This window comes from Colobus angolensis, unplaced genomic scaffold (genome assembly GCF_000951035.1).
Source record: "Colobus angolensis palliatus isolate OR3802 unplaced genomic scaffold, Cang.pa_1.0 Scaffold6, whole genome shotgun sequence".
Lineage (NCBI taxonomy): Eukaryota > Metazoa > Chordata > Mammalia > Primates > Cercopithecidae > Colobus > Colobus angolensis.
In genome coordinates this window covers 26731937-26747977 of record NW_012119598.1, presented here as the reverse complement: position 1 = coordinate 26747977, position 16041 = coordinate 26731937, and the positions used below count along the sequence as shown (strand labels likewise).

General features: G+C 36.1%; 1 protein-coding gene across 2 annotated transcripts in view; it reads right to left on the bottom strand.

Annotated features, from left to right (window-relative positions):
* Positions 1–16041, bottom strand: part of LRRC16A (leucine rich repeat containing 16A) — a 346863-nt gene that overhangs the window by 63398 nt on the left and 267424 nt on the right. For both annotated transcript variants that reach the window (XM_011962810.1, XM_011962811.1), the window contains exons 27-29: positions 5837–6012; positions 2835–2922; positions 43–192 (exon numbers count right to left, since the gene is read on the bottom strand). In XM_011962810.1, the coding sequence (XP_011818200.1) occupies positions 43–192; positions 2835–2922; positions 5837–6012 (414 nt within the window). The remainder of the gene's footprint in view (positions 1–42; positions 193–2834; positions 2923–5836; positions 6013–16041) is intronic.

Here is a 16041-nt window from a genome sequence, read left to right as displayed (position 1 = left end):
CCAGTGAATAGGGTAACGGTGCCACCAGAGGATGTGTCTTACCATACAGGTATCCAGATCTTCCAAACGCTCTATCTCTGTTAGCTCCTCCACTGTGATGATGGAACGTTTAACCGGCTTCTCCTCAGTCAGCTCGATCTCTAAGGATTCTTGCTGAGGAAGGGTCTTGCCACGTCTGCTGAAATGGTCAGCCTAGAAGGTCAAGACGTGTATGAGGAGAAATTAAAGCACAGAGACCGGAAGGGCTGGTTAGCTGGATTTCTGAAGACATTTTCCACAAGATGGCGCAGTGGAGCACAACGTTGACAAGAGACAAGGACAATTCTTAATATATTAACAGTACAGTAACTTACCTCTTTTATTATCTTTCTTTGGAATCAGAGTGTTTTAAGCAATAAATTATAAATCTCTTTTAGTAAATGAAGAGACAACTTAGTAGTGTTCTTTTTATTAATTTTATTTGATATTTCCTCTGAAGAAATTTCCTTCTATATCTAGTACTAAAAAGTATCTGAGGGCAATAAAACAATTCCAACTTTCATTATTTTTAAAGGAATGAAAGGAAGGAAATTACTAGCAAAATTTTAATTACTGCTAGCTTTCATTGTTTTCATATAATGAATACCATATTCGATATGATTTCTTAATTTCCAGTGTTATACTTTAGGTAAACATAACAAATTAAATAAGAGGTAGAATAAACTTAGCTGAAATTAATAAAACTTCAGTGCTGAGCTGATCTGACACCAGGAACTTTGATTTAATTCTGAAACACTGAAAACCAGTTGGCAAGTCTATGGAAACTTTGAGAATGTTTACAAACTTAAGTTGGTGAAAATGGTATCTGAAAGTCATTGAAAACAAGGTTCCATTTTGAAGATAGTATTTCCTTCATATGGGACTTAATCTCTTTCCTTACAATCTAAATCAGCAGTATTAGTGTTAAAATGAAGTTCAAACCAAAAGTGCATTCAGCAAATTTTTTCTCAATTAAAAAAATCAATACTTTCTGAGTAAATTATTTAAGAAAAAACAAATGCAAAAAAGTGAAAAATTCAAACTTTCAGTGTGGTTCTCACATGAAGATTTCTGTTAGTATAATATGTAGTATTTGTGTCATAAGTAAGCATTTTAAGGCCATTCCTGGAGCTATGGGTTAGCAATACACTTTCTAAAAAAAAAGTTTATTTTAAAAGGGTGCTCTAGGCCAGGTGCAGTGACTCACACCTGTAATCCCAGCACTTTGAGAGGCTGAGGCAGGTGGATTACTTGAGGTCAGGAGATCGAGAAAAGATTTCACATGGTGAAACCTCATCTCTACTAAAAATACAAAAATTAGTCATGTGTGGTGATGCACACCTGTCATCCCAGCTACTCCGGAGGCTGAGGCAGGAGAATCGCTTGAACCTAGGGGCAGAGGTTGCAGTGAGCCAAGATCACACCACTGCACTCCGGCCTGGGCAACAGAGCAAGGCTCCATCTCGAATGAATGAATGGATACTCTATTGCTTTTGTTTGTACTTATTTAAAAAAATGAAAAGGCTGAATTAGGAGCTCTAAACAATCATGTAGCTCTTTACTGTGCCAGGAAATAGAAAACAGTGTTTCTTACATTCAATGTGGTGATAAACTGGTTTTTTATATTTCCAATTTAGCACAAACCAATTTACTGTTAAAATACAATAAAAAAGAAAAATCAGAAAAATAACATGTGTCTGGAGACTCTATCTTTTTTTGGTGCTCTAATGAAAAAACACATTTTTTCATATGCACTGATATTGGAAGCTCAAGAAGTTTGTGGATGCTTCCTCTGGGGAACCATCCATTAGTGGGCCACCTCTGGTCCACAGGCAGCATTTGAATCGTGCTATTAGAGATGTCTGTCTTGTCTTTCACATTTTAGAAGGCAGTCTTACACATTTTTCTCAAATGAATTTTTCAAAAACATGCATTTTGTCTGCTTCATGTAGAAGAAGCTGTTGCTACTCCTCCCATTTTAGGATTCTCTAGTGTCAACCAACAATTCGACACCATGAAACTGGCATCTCCATCCCACACAGTTAAAAAAACACTGAAGAGTTATTTTTCTTGAAGGAAACACTGCTATAACTTTCCTGGGAGACTTCCACTGCATCATATTGAGACTTAAGATATAACCAGTTATAAAAGCTTCATCTGTACTTCAGAGAACTTCCTCAAGTTTGTGAAACATGGAGTTTCTGACACATTTTTTCATATGCACTGATACTGGAAGTAAAGCCCCCTACCTTGATGGATTTTTTAAAAAGGCACAATCCAGTGCCATTTTCTAGAGACAGTGCCAGTCTCCAGATGAAGAAAATATTTTTTTTTACCTTGGTTATATCCAAGGCACCTGTTGGGCAGTCAGCAACTATCCATCACTAAATTATGCCCATTTTGTTCTTGCACTTTCTTTATTCAGATATTTTTATTTTCTACCATATTTTTAGAATAGTCCATTATCAAATAATCATATTAGAAACAAATGAGCAAAGATACATTAAAATGTTAATTTTAGACCTCAGTCTCAACATTTCTTCCCCAAACTTTTGACCGTCATTATAAATGAACAATAAGATTTCTGGATATAATCAGTTCTGCTTTCCCTTATCATTCCTTCTGGAGAAGTTCTAACATGCTCCAGAATGGCTAGAAGCAACATAGAAGAGAAAGGAAGAAAATCAAGATCACAAACCATAAAGCTGTAATAGTGTGACATGTAGAAAAGAAATCACATTCCCACACCGGAAGTCATCCTGCATCACAGCAGAGATGAAACAGGAGGTCCTGCTCAAGATGTGCACAGCACTCACCAGTTTATGATGGCAATGTGAGAGTGCATCCAGGATTTCATCCACAATTCGATCAGACAGGAAGGAGGCCACTGTCAACTTTACTTCACTATGTGAAAATCAAAAGGACAGAGTATTATTTTAATTTGTGCAAGGGGGGGAAAATCATCCATCCTTGCTGCTACAGTGATAAGGTCAATTGTGATTCCATTTCTGTCTTTGAAAGTAGAATATAAGAATGTGTGAACAGGGCTAAGGATTTCCAAAAATAAACCTTAAACACTGCCATAAACACACAAGTAATAGACTTTCTTTACCAATTTCAACCTGCCTCTGCAATTTCAAAACTCAAGATTTAATGGTAGAAATGAAAAACATCTGGATAAAGACAAAGTTAATGGGAACCATATGTACCATGTGGTGAGGAACAATTCATCCATTGACATAAAGGAAAACAAACCTGGGCTGGAGTAAATTAAGAAAGTCTAGCCTGATTGTTAAGTCTTAGTTACTGCTTTAGTATGCATATCACTCACCCTTTTAAAAACCTTTTCACCAATCAAATGATACCATAACTGCGTCTGCTTTGACTGACCATCTTACTCTGAATATTTACAAAATCACCTACCCTTATCTTTTATGAAGACAGGTTACTGAAATTTGCAGTTCTGGTGCCTGTTGCCTGACCTCAGAAAGTTGTCCACACAGCAGAAAGTGGCTTGTTGTTTTTACTAATAAACAGACCCAGCCACTAACAGTCTGTCAGATGGCTGGTATTTTTGTTTGCATTTTTGCAATTTGGTATTCCCAAGAATTCCACTTTTATGTGTGTTATTGGTCTGAATATCTTAATGCACATATGTACAAATGTACATTAAGCACAATATATTTAAAGGTAAATATGTGAGAGAAATACATACCTATATTCCAACATTGTCTCACAAGCTAACATTGAAAAGATATTCGTGTAACACGGAAAAAAATCTTGCCAACCTAAAGGCAATAATTTGCATGGAGATTTCTCTGCCCGGGGAGATTTTTGAATAGAAGTACTCTTTACTTACAGTAAAAATTATCTTAAGCTAAAGATAAAAAATACGTTTAATTTCTGCCCCTGAAACAAGGTATCACTAGCTATTTGCTTTATCTGATACTTTCCTATTCCCCAGAGGTGTCTACTGATACAAGATTCACCCAGGTCTCATATTAAAAATACAGGTTACTGGTCCCACTCCAAACTCTCAGAGGGACCTGAAAATCTAATTTTAAGTACTTCCTCTGATTCTTTTTAGGCATATTTAGAAATTATACTTCCTCATAAAACTAGAGGTTCAATAGCTTCCCCTCTCTGAAAGTGGGTAGGAGTGGTTTATCTATTTCAAATTGTAGCACCAAAAAAGATACAGTCTTAAAAATGCAATTATTTTTTAATATCTCAGGATCGTTCTATCATTTTGCTATTGGCTACTATGCTTTCTTACTGGTCAAGCTTCCAGTCTGCAAAGCTTTTAGAGGAAAAGAGTCAACTTAACCTGCCCATGCAAACGTGCATATTATATGAATGTATACACACATGCATGTGTAGGTGTAAATATTTTCCTTCTATCAATGTTCAGTATAATGCATTATAAAAAGCCAAGTAAGGAGTTAATGGACATAAAATTGATGCATTGATGTGTGTTCTATACTGCTGTTCAACTTTCATAATCTGCCTGTTTTCAAAGGAAATGATCACATTTGACAGAATTTGATACTCAAGTAAAGCTATCAGAATAGGATCTATTTGTGGCTGAAACCATTATTATGAAAGAATAGTAGTCAACATATTATTTTTCTCCTTAATGTTTAGGCATCTCCAACAAAAAAAATTCTGAAACAACCGGTTATAAGAAAATGTAAGCACACGTAGTGAAGGGCTAGAGTTTATAAGGTCACTGATCTATGGGGTCCTATAAACCCTCTATAAGTCTTTTCTAAAATTTCTCAAGTCCTTCCAATTGCCTTACAATTCAGCTGAGAGGATTTAGGGGCTTTAGTTAAACAAAACAAACAAACAAACAAACAAAAACAAGGCCTGAGATTATTCAGTTACTGCAGAATTTCTAAATCCTCAAAGTTCTATAATCTGGATTTAAAGTCATCAGCCTTTGATATCTAGTTAACGACAATATAATTTGGGGCTTGTTTTGTTTTTGACTCATTTTTCTCATGGACTGTCACTTAGCTATATCATTGTGTGTTAGTACCACCCCCAGCTCTATAGACAGGAGCTATTATTTCTGCTACATCTAAATATCTTTATCAATATTCAAAAATGGTTAAAATGGAAAATTAAAAAATGTTTCTGAACTTAGTTTTTAGTTATCTGATTCCCCAACTAAGAAACATTATGAGAATTAGCTGAGCTGTAATGTAATATTGGTGAGGACCAAGAGTCTCTATGTAAAAATTCAGAAAAGTTTGCCAGTAATCACAGCTTCTAAATATTTATATCTTGTCATATTTTTCAAACTTTTTCAAACAGAAATCTAGGTAAACACTGCAAAGACACCATTAATACACACATAGTATTACGGACCCACCAAAATAACCCAGAAGGAAAATAGGGTAAGGTCAAAGTGGGCCTCTGCCTATTTATAGGCTGTGCATTTGTTCACAGTTTATGGTGGTAAAAAGCAAACTGATCTCAATCTTCAAGCTAGTGACTTATAAAGGTGAAAGATAAACTTCAGAAACAGAAAACAGGGATTACAAACATGTACCCCCTCTTAAATATAAAACCCTTAAACAGAACAGATAATTCTATGACCTTAAGTAATGCAGGCATTTACGTGATCATCTTATTTTGGAAATGTATAAAACCTATGCATTTATGCACAGCTATATTTATATACAGTTTCTGCCTATTAAACATGCCTAAACACATTATATATGGATACAGCCAACAATAACCCTCTTTACAGCTGCCTCAACTGCATTTACAGAAATTGCAGCTCCTAGGTTTATTAACATTATAAACCTACCTAATTTTGTTAAGGATATCAATTCCAGACTGCTCCAACAGGACATTTTTAACAAAGGTACGTGGAATAGAAATCTTTTCGGTGCTGGCATGAATCAAGTCTTGTCGAATGTGGGCTTTTTTCATCACATTGGGACAAAGATTCTCAGCAGCATCAACCATGGACTCAAGCAACGCCTGCAATGCAGCACAAGTGAAGGGAAGAGATGATGACACTGCACCAGAGATGCCCGCCATAAAACTGAAAGGTGGTAATATATGATACGGAGCCCCAAGTGAACAGGGGCACGACAGAGTCCCAGAGCACAACCAAGAATTCTGAGCTGCCCCGGGGTGACTTGTGACTGCTGGATGATCATTGATCTCTGGCAATCACTTTAAATCAGACACTTGGCAGAACCAAGCAAGCTTCACGCTGGCATCTGAAGTGTTATGGTGTGTCAGCTGTATTTAACACAAAGCCATTAACGAGAAGATTAAAATATACAAACATCAAGCCTTTATACACCCCCTTACACAAGAAATTGTTTCCCCTGGTACTAGAAAATAAAGTCACAGGCAACCCTAGCAAATACATCATATTTGAATGCTTCTGAGATTCTGCAAATCACAGAAACCCCAAATCAGGGTGAACCATTCAATTGCTCTATCAAAACAGCAGTAGCAGAAAAATCACAGAAACTACTGCCAATTTTACTCTTTTAAAAGAAAAGCTTTCGTGTTAGGTAAGATATTAATTATTATAACAACAATAAACAATATGAAAAATAACAGACAAAAACATCAACAGCACTTCATAGACAGCATTAATAATAAGAGTTGAAAGACATTCATATAGCACTTTAGAGTTTGAAAAATGTTCTGCACATTTTATCCTTCCAACATCTGTGAAGATGGGAAGGGCAGTTATTCATGTGATCACCATTTTACAGTTGAAGAATGTGAGCTAAGGGAAGTTAAATGATTTGTCTGAGATGGGTGATACGGTTGGAAAGTGTGGAAAGGGCATCAGCGTAGGTCAGATCTAAATTTGAAATCTAGCTGAGTGACATTGGACAAAGTTACTGATCTCTCCATTTTACTTTCCTTGCCCATAAAATGACAATAAAAACGTTCTCACCTTATAGGATTATTGAGGATAAATAATATTGCATGTGTAATGTGTTCCATAGAGTGTCTAGCACACAATAAGAGCTCAGTATATCACAGATATTAAAAGCTCAATATATCACAGACATTACTATTAATCTGATTTCAAAGACCGTTCTTAATGACAAGAAACCCAGTTTTTGAAAGTGAGGCTTGGATCCTATTAACTGGTCCAGGGTGAATAAGGACCAAGGAAACACTATTATCGAAAGACTAGTACAGTGGTTTATCTGCTCACATATTAAAATGCAAAGCACAATCCACCAGTAAAATTTCTCATTGCACTGCAGTATGAACAGCAGAGTAGCACGCTGTTTACAAGGATCATGTGGAAAACAAGGGGAAGACAGGAGGGAGGCAGCTGTTTGAGAAGTTTCCAAAAGCCCTTCCTATTTTGACAGTGGTGTGTCCCCATTATAACTCTGGTTGAATAATCACTGAAGTAGTATATTTTCCAAGAAAGCTTCTATACCAATCATCTGCAAGAGATGCAAGTAAGTCAGTTTAAGGCAAATTAGTTTCCTCTTTGACACTGAAATAAACACATTCTGTTCTAGATGGAGTAATAGTCCAGCACTCCTGATACGAACAACCTCAGTAATCAATACTCTGTTTTAATTCTGTCATGTTCTTCAACATATCAGTTACTTTCTGAAAGGTCTCCCTGCATGACAGTGCTAATTCAGTTTGAATGAACTCCACACCTAAAGGGAAGAAGCTTGGCTTCCAATGTAAACTCTGGCATGAAATTTCTGTGGAATGTTAAGTGAGTAGTATTAAGTGAATAATCTGCAGATCTCTGCATTTTCATCTATAAAATTATATAAGGTCTCTTTCTGCTCCATGAACCCATAACTTTGACCCTATAAAAAGGAATTTTAGCCTGTCTTAGGCATTTAATTATCCAGCAAATATTCTGCAGTTAGTTCCTTACCACCACCTTTATCCCAACAGTACAATACACCACTTTAAAAGTAACTTCATCCAGGATTTCCTTTGATCCACACAACTAAAGGTAGACTTTAGATGAGGGAACTGGGGCTCACAGGATGTAACTGACTTGCTCAAGGTTGCTCAGCTGGTCACTGGAGTTGGTGAGATGGGGACTCAGGTCTTCTGTTTCCTACTCTTGTTTTCTATTCTAGCCATCCTCATTTAATGGCCCTGATCAGCAGCCAAAAGAATGTGCCTTTCATCTCTGCTTTATTACTTATAAGTTTGTTCCCTTGTTCTCTTAAGTAAACAGTTATCTAGGGCTGCCAGGGTAAACTCTGCAGTGGCAGGACTGGGAGGAAGATGAGAGTGGACTGCAGCCTCTCCCTCATGCCCCATGGACCTCTGCACACCAGACCCTGTTCAACATCCATCCTTCCCATGGCTTCAGAGAGTTACTTATCTTCTAGTGAGTCTCAACCAAATGTTTATCTACAATCACCTATATAATACATATGATACATACACAATAAAGCCTAGGGAACTTTTCCACCTGAATATTCTGCCAGGGAAAGTTCAACTACAATGTGTTGTCCTCCCTTCCCCACTCAAACAATAACAACTACAACAGCAAAATTAGGCTTTCTCGCTAAGTTCTTTACTGTGAAAAATGGTATCAAACTAGGTGATAAATTTGCAAGTCTTACTAGACTCTACCTACCCGAACCCCTTCCACCACAACTATCTCCAAAACATGCTAAATTTATTCCTAGATATTTCCTCAAAAGTGGAAATACATCAAAATTATTATTCTTTAGCACAGAATAAAAATCCCTGAAGTATCTGGTAGATGCTGAGCTTGCCAGCCTCATTTCATGACATATCTCTTCATTTCCTTTATAACTAGTCGTAATCCAATTATGGTTGTAGTTCCCCATATGATCCAGGCTCTGTTTCCATGCTTTATACACACTGTTTTCTTGACCTAGATTCCTCCATTTCCCCCTCTGAGCCAGAATAAAACATCTGTACTCCTCTGTACTCAGTTCAATATTTTTCTTTGAGAATATTTTCTTTCTTCCCCTACTCTCTTCACACTCCAAGCTGTATTTGATGACATGCTCTCTTGCTCTCTTTCCTGATGCCATACAGTGGGAACCTCAGTAATCAAAAATAAAATAAAATAAAATAAAATAAAATGTTCAAGAAGTTAGTGACTTTTACCCATTTTTGGGTCAAGACACTCCTTTGAGGATCTGATGAACACTCATCCAGAAAAATTTATATACAATTTTAATAGAATTCTAGAACTTCACAGAGAGCTAGAGTCATCAGACTCTAGATACAGAGTTAGAACCTGATGACAATTGTGAAGTCCCACCTTACATCCCCAGGGCCTGGCACACTTCTTAAAACAATCACTAAGGAACATATTAAAAAGTATTACACGCCCAAGGACTCACTAAGTATGGGTACTATATAGTCCATCTTTTCTGTACTAAACTTCAGTGCTACCTCTGTCATTTCTAACATCTGAATACATGTATGGGTCTATTTCTGGGATCTGTTTTTTTGATTCATCTACCTCTGCATATTGTCCTAATTATCCTAAGTCTTAACATGTAGTAGAACAAGACTACTAACCTTCTTGTTCTTTATATGTGTTTGGGCTATTTTCAAGCACTGCTTTTCCATATGTTTAGAATCAACTTTGTCACGTTCTATTAAAAATCTATTGGAATGTCTATTAGAACTGTCAAATAACAGATAAAGTTGGAGAAAAACTGACATCTGTAACAGTAACTTTTCCTACCCACAAATATGACACATATTTTTATTTTAGAATTTCTTTAAGGTCTCTCAATAAACTTTCTCCATTGAGGTGTTAGAGATTTTTGTGTGATTTATTTCCTAGGCACTTTAGATTTTTCGGTTACTATTTTATTATTATTCTGAGATGGAGTCTCGCTCTGTCCCTCAGGCTGGAGTGCAGTGGTGGTGTGATCTCGGCTCACTGCAACCTACATCTCCCGGGTTCAAGCTATTCTTCTGCCTCAGCCTCCTGAGTAGCTGGGATTACAAGCACCTGCCACCACATCCGGCTAATTTTTTTGTATTTTTTTTAGTAGAGATGGGGTTTTGCCATACTGGCCAGGCTGGTCTCGAACTCCTGACCTCAGGTGATCCACCTGCCTCAGCTTCCCAAAGTGCTGGGATTACAAACATGAGCCACCATACCAGGCTCTCTGTTACTATTTTAAATGGTGACTATTTTTAATGATATTTTCTAACTAGTTGTTGCTGACATATAGAAACGCAATATTTATTTATTTATTTATTTATTTATTTATTTATTTATTTATTTATTAACAGGATCTCATTCTGCCACTGCAGTGGTGCAATCATAGCTCACTCCCACCTTTCCGGGACTACAGGCATGGGCCACCATGTCCAGCTAATTTTTAAAATTTTTGTAGAGATGAGGTCTCACTGTGTTGTCCAGGCTGGCCTCAAACTCCTTGGCTCAAGTGATCTTCCAGCCTCAGCTTCCCAAAGTGCTGGGATTACAGGTGTGAGCCATTGTGCCTGGCCTCATTTTTTACATCTAGAAACCTTGTCATACAAATTCAATAACTTACCTGCAGATTCTTTTCAGTTTTCTATGTAGGACATCATAAAATCTGCAAATTCTGATAATTTTTCTACCTTTTTAATTCTTACATTTCTCATTTCTTTTGCTTATCATATTGCACTGGCTAAGACCTTCAGTACAAAGCTGAATAGAAGTGATGATAATAAACATCTTTGCCTTATTCCTGACTTTAAAGGAAGTATTTCCCCCATTAAAAAAAAAAAATCTAGACCTAGCAAAAATTGGAAAAAATAGGATGAAAAACATCTATTACCCTAACTCTTAAAATTCACCAGTTGCTAATAATTTGCAATATTTGTTTCTCCCTCTCTCTGAAACACCTGAAAGCATGTAGGCATCATGACCCTCACTGCTAACTTTTTAAGTTATCCATTAACAGCTCATTAGTTTTCAGCCTCTCCTCACTTCCAATATTGGTACTTAAAATTATGTATTTCACCCTAAGTACTGGTTTAGTTGTCTCCTACAGGTTCTTATGTTACTATTTACACTACTGTTCAATTCCTTATATCTTCTGATTTAAATTATGTCCTCCTCTTTGACCCATGAGTTAGAAGGAATTTTTAAATTTATAAACATGTGGGGTCTTTTTTTTAGCTATCTTTTGTTATTAATTTCTAACTTACTTGAATTGAGACGAGAAAATATGGTCTCTGAAATTGTGCAGATGACCTTAATGACTTCATGGGCATTTTTCATAAATATTCTACGGACACCTGAAAAAAATTTCACATTGTCCTTTTGTTGTGCACTGATTGAATAGTTGCATTAGATTGCAATTGAGATTTCTGTTGTTCAAATCTTCATCATCGTTTTACTTGATCTATCAGTTATGGGCAGTTATTTTAAAAGATCTCTACCACAATGGCAAATTCGTCCATTTTTCTTTGTAATTTTGTCCACTTATTCATTTATATACGAAGCCATATGATTAGATGCTTACACACTTGAAATTGTTACATATTTCTGGAAAACTGGACCATTTGTCATTATTCACAGACCTGTTTCTCTCTGGTGCTACCTATTCTATGGCCATTTGGGTGGGATCAATTCTTCTGGCTTGGAACTCAACCTCGTATGATATTTAGGATCACTGTCACCTGCCCATGTCAGTCACTATGACACCAAAAATAACCCAATATTTCCTAATGCTCTTCTAGAAATGCAGCATAACTTCTAGTTTAGTGCCTCTGTTTTAGTGATTATACTAGGAATTTTAACATGCATATTTTACTTCATGTGTAAAGCAACACAGTCCAATAGAACTTTGAGATGATAGGAATATCTGTGCTGTCCAATAAGGGAGGCAACAGCCACATGTGGCTACTGAGCTCTTGAAATGTACATAGTGCAACTGAGAAACTGAATTTTAAATTTTGTTTAATTGTAATTTTAATGGCTACATGTGGTTAATGCGTAACACATTGGACAATGCAGTTCTAATGCTGAATTCTTCACGCTTCTCCAGAATAAAACTAAGACCTTGGATTGCTTTAACTGACTTTCTACTAACTTATACACTCACTTTCAGTATTTGCTTTTTAAAATTTTACAGCATGTTAGACATTAATGCCATTGTTTCATGCAATGTTACCATTTCCTCATATTTGGACCTTCCCGGCTCATTAGTCTTTCACAATTGTAGCTCAGACTACATTTTTAGATAATTTTTCTTTGTCCTAAAGTATATCCTTTAGTGTTTGGTGTGTGTGTGTGTGTGTGTGTGTGTGTGTGTGTGTGTGTAGTCCAGTGACAGTAAATGATCTCAGTTTTTGAAGTGATGAAAATGCTTTCACCTTCATTTGTAAAAACTAGGTCCATTGAGTATATAATTCTAGATTGATACGTTATGTATTCTCTAAAGCTTAAAGATACTATTTCATTGTCTTTTGGATTCCATTAACTATTGAGAAGTGAGCTGTCAGTCTTAATACTGGTCTTTTTTTAAGTAATAAAAAAAGAGCCTCTCCCTGCCTGCCCCCAACCACCAGCTCTGGCCTCCTTTCAAGATCTTTATCTTCAGCACTCTTCACTTTTTATTACAATGATTCTAGATGCAAATTTGCTTTTATCTATTCTGCTTTAGGTTTTACTGCACTTCCTGCATCAGAAGATTCTGGTCTTTAATTCATCTCTGAAATTCTCAGCTGTCATCTCTTCAAATGTTGCCTTCCCCTAGTCTCTGTTTTCTTTTTTGGGGGGAAATCTAAATTAGGCTTATGTTAAATTTCTCATTCTATCCATATATCCTAACTTTTTCTATATAGTCTTCATTTTGTTAGTCTCCCTGTTTTACTACCTTCAGACAACTTGCAGTGAACAGGCCCTGTTTTTGAAACATGATAATCCAATTTTGTTTTGATGTATCTCTAATGACAGTTATGAGGGTCTGTATTTCTTAACTGTAAAAATAACTAATGGTACTTAGGAAACCTGTTTAATATTTGCAAAATAAATTGGATTAATATCCTTAACTTGGCAGCTATGCTCTTATATTCTTGCAGTGAGCCAATGACTTGTAATTCATTACCAGCAAATACAACTTTCATACTAAAATGTCCTGAAATCTTCCTTTCTTTTGCTTTGGAAAATATAAAGTCTAGAAAGAAGAAAACTCAGAGAACTCTTCTGGCCAAACTGAGTTAATAGTTGACAAAATGCCACCTAAATCCCTCAGGCCTCATATCCTAAGTAAAGCTGAAATTTACCAGTCAAGTATTTTACCATTTAAGCCCTGAATGAAATTAAGAATTTCCTAGGCCAACACAAATACTCTAGACTTTAAGTCCAGAAGGGAGAAATGAATGTTTCCTTATGTTAAAACATTTGATTCCCCCTTGTTCATCTACTACTACTCCAGGAATGAATGTTAGGATCAAAAGAGGGAAAACAGGGGACTGTTGTCATTCTGAAATACCTAAAACAGGCCAGTTTAGAGAAAACATCATCTCCTTCAAAGAAGAAATTTCTCCAGACTTACTGCTTTATTCTCCTCCAGGAAGTATAGTAAGAAGGCTGGCTTATCTGGCCATTTATTTTGCTTTCTGAAATAATACTTCGGAAAGATGGCTTAAAGAGTTATTTGAACTAATTCTCATTCAATGTTCAAAATGTCTATGACTGGCCATGGTACGGGATGATCAAATATTAGAGCTGGAATAAATCCCCCTGATTATCATGAGGCCAAGATAATCTTGCAGAAGGAAACGTGGTCCAAAAAAGTTAGGCAACTTGCTTAGAGCACGTAGCAGGAAACCCAGGACACACATCTAGGCCTGTTGGCTTCCTTTTTTTAATCTACCACTTCCTATAATAAAAACTATTTTTACAAAATAACTTTTAAACAAGATAATCCATCGACTTTAGCTCTTGCGAGTTTAACATGTTAATTTTAGAGAATGTGGGAAGTAGAAAAAGGAAACTTTTTAACTAGGAAAATTTGATAGTAGTAGTGAATTCAATAAGAGACACAATAGTTTAAAACTGAACACTGGTTATATTAAAAATACACTTTGTCTACATAATTTTAAGAAAATCAATGCATTGGAAGTTTATATAAATAGACAAATGGTATTTTTTTAAAAATAGTAAAAGGTTGCCCACTTGTTATGTAAACTGGAAGGAAATATAAGGAAGTCCATTAGTAGTATCAAAACTGAAATGTGCACCCAGTTAAAAGAACATTTTAAAATACATTTAATTAAGATGTTTTGGTTGAGGATTTTCTCTGCTTCACTCCAGACATTCCCAAAGGAGAAGAAACTTGAAACTCAGAAGGAATCCCCAAAGGAGAAGAAACTTGAAACTTAGAAGGATGGAGAATAATAAAAACAAGGGAGTAGGGAACAGGAAAAGGTGGGGAAAAGGCCATTTGGAGGCCTGGGACCTTCGAAATAGTGAGAATGAGAGAAAAGCATGCTACGATATGCAAACAAGGAGGCGATGATGAATGGACAACACTGGGGATGTTTACAGAGGGGTCAGAGAAATCAGCCTCAAAAAAAAGTAGGAAATGCCTATTTACAGAAAATATTTTGAATCCTAAATATATTTATATTATTTTAGGCTTTTAAAAATACATATAGTTATACTTCAGATATTTTCCTTCTGCTCCCTCCTAAGAAAGAGACTGGCAGAATCCATTTCAACAATTCCATGCAATGAGAAGAAAGATATGAGGGGTGGTTTGTCGTTTAGACCAGTTGAAATGACAATTGTGAAGCTGTTTGATAGGAAAGGTCCTGTTACAAACGTTTCATGCCCATTTAAATTCTGGCCAATCTTCAGTATGGAATAAGTTCTTACAAATACTTACAAATTTGTAATAAGTATGGAATAAGTTCTTACAAATGAAACAAATTAGGCAATGGATATGAACACATAATTTACAGAAGAAGAAATACAAAGGGGGGATGAAATTACTTGATGCATCACTGAGTTATTGAAGAAATCCAAAAAACACAATGAGGCCGGGAGCAGTGGCTCATGCCTATAATCCCACCACTTTGGGAGGCAGAGGCAGGCAGATCACTTGAGCTGATGTCAGGAGTTTCAGACCAGTCTGGCTAATATGGTAAAACCCTGTCTCTACTAAAAATATAAAAATTAGCTGGGCGTGGTGGCCGGCACCTGTAGTCCCAGCCACTTGGGAGGCTGACACGGGAGAATAGCTTGAACCCAGGAGGCAGAGGTTACAGTGAGCTGAGATCATGCCACTGCACTCCAGCCTGGGTGACAGAGCTAGACACCATTTCAAAAAACAAACAAAAAGACACAATGAAAAAATTTTTTCCCCATTACATTGAAAAATATTAAAAGATTGATAAACTTAGCATTGTTGAAGATGTGGCAAAATCAGCAATTGCCTGCACTAGTGAATAGCAGTGTGTGAATACATATGAAAGTATAATACTATTTGACACAACAATGGGTCAGTTATAGACATTTACTCTAACTAAATATCAAAAATTATAAAATAAATTATTCTGGTACATCTATGCAATGGAATACCACATAGCCATTAAAAATGATCATTCATCAACCTATAATTGTATTCATGACATTGTACCAAATAGAATAAGGTTACCAATCAGTATGTATAGTATGATCACTTATATAAAAAACTGTTTATATAGGCACAGAATGTCTAGAAATTCACTAAGATATTAACAGAGATACTCTGGGATCTCAGGGGATTTTTTGACTTTCTTTTATTCCCTACATATTAGTATTGTTCAAACATTTCACAAAGAGTAAGTCAGTTTTTACAGTTAAAAATAAACAACAAAGCCAATTTTGTTTTAAATATGTTATCCTTCATGGAGGATAAAACAAGTGCTATTAATTAACAAATGGTCTAGCAGAACGCTACCATCCACTCCTTTTTCTGCCCATTTGTCTCTGCTGAGGATGGAATAAAAACAACCATGATTAAATAAAATAAAAATGACACACAGAGTCTCTCTGTATCA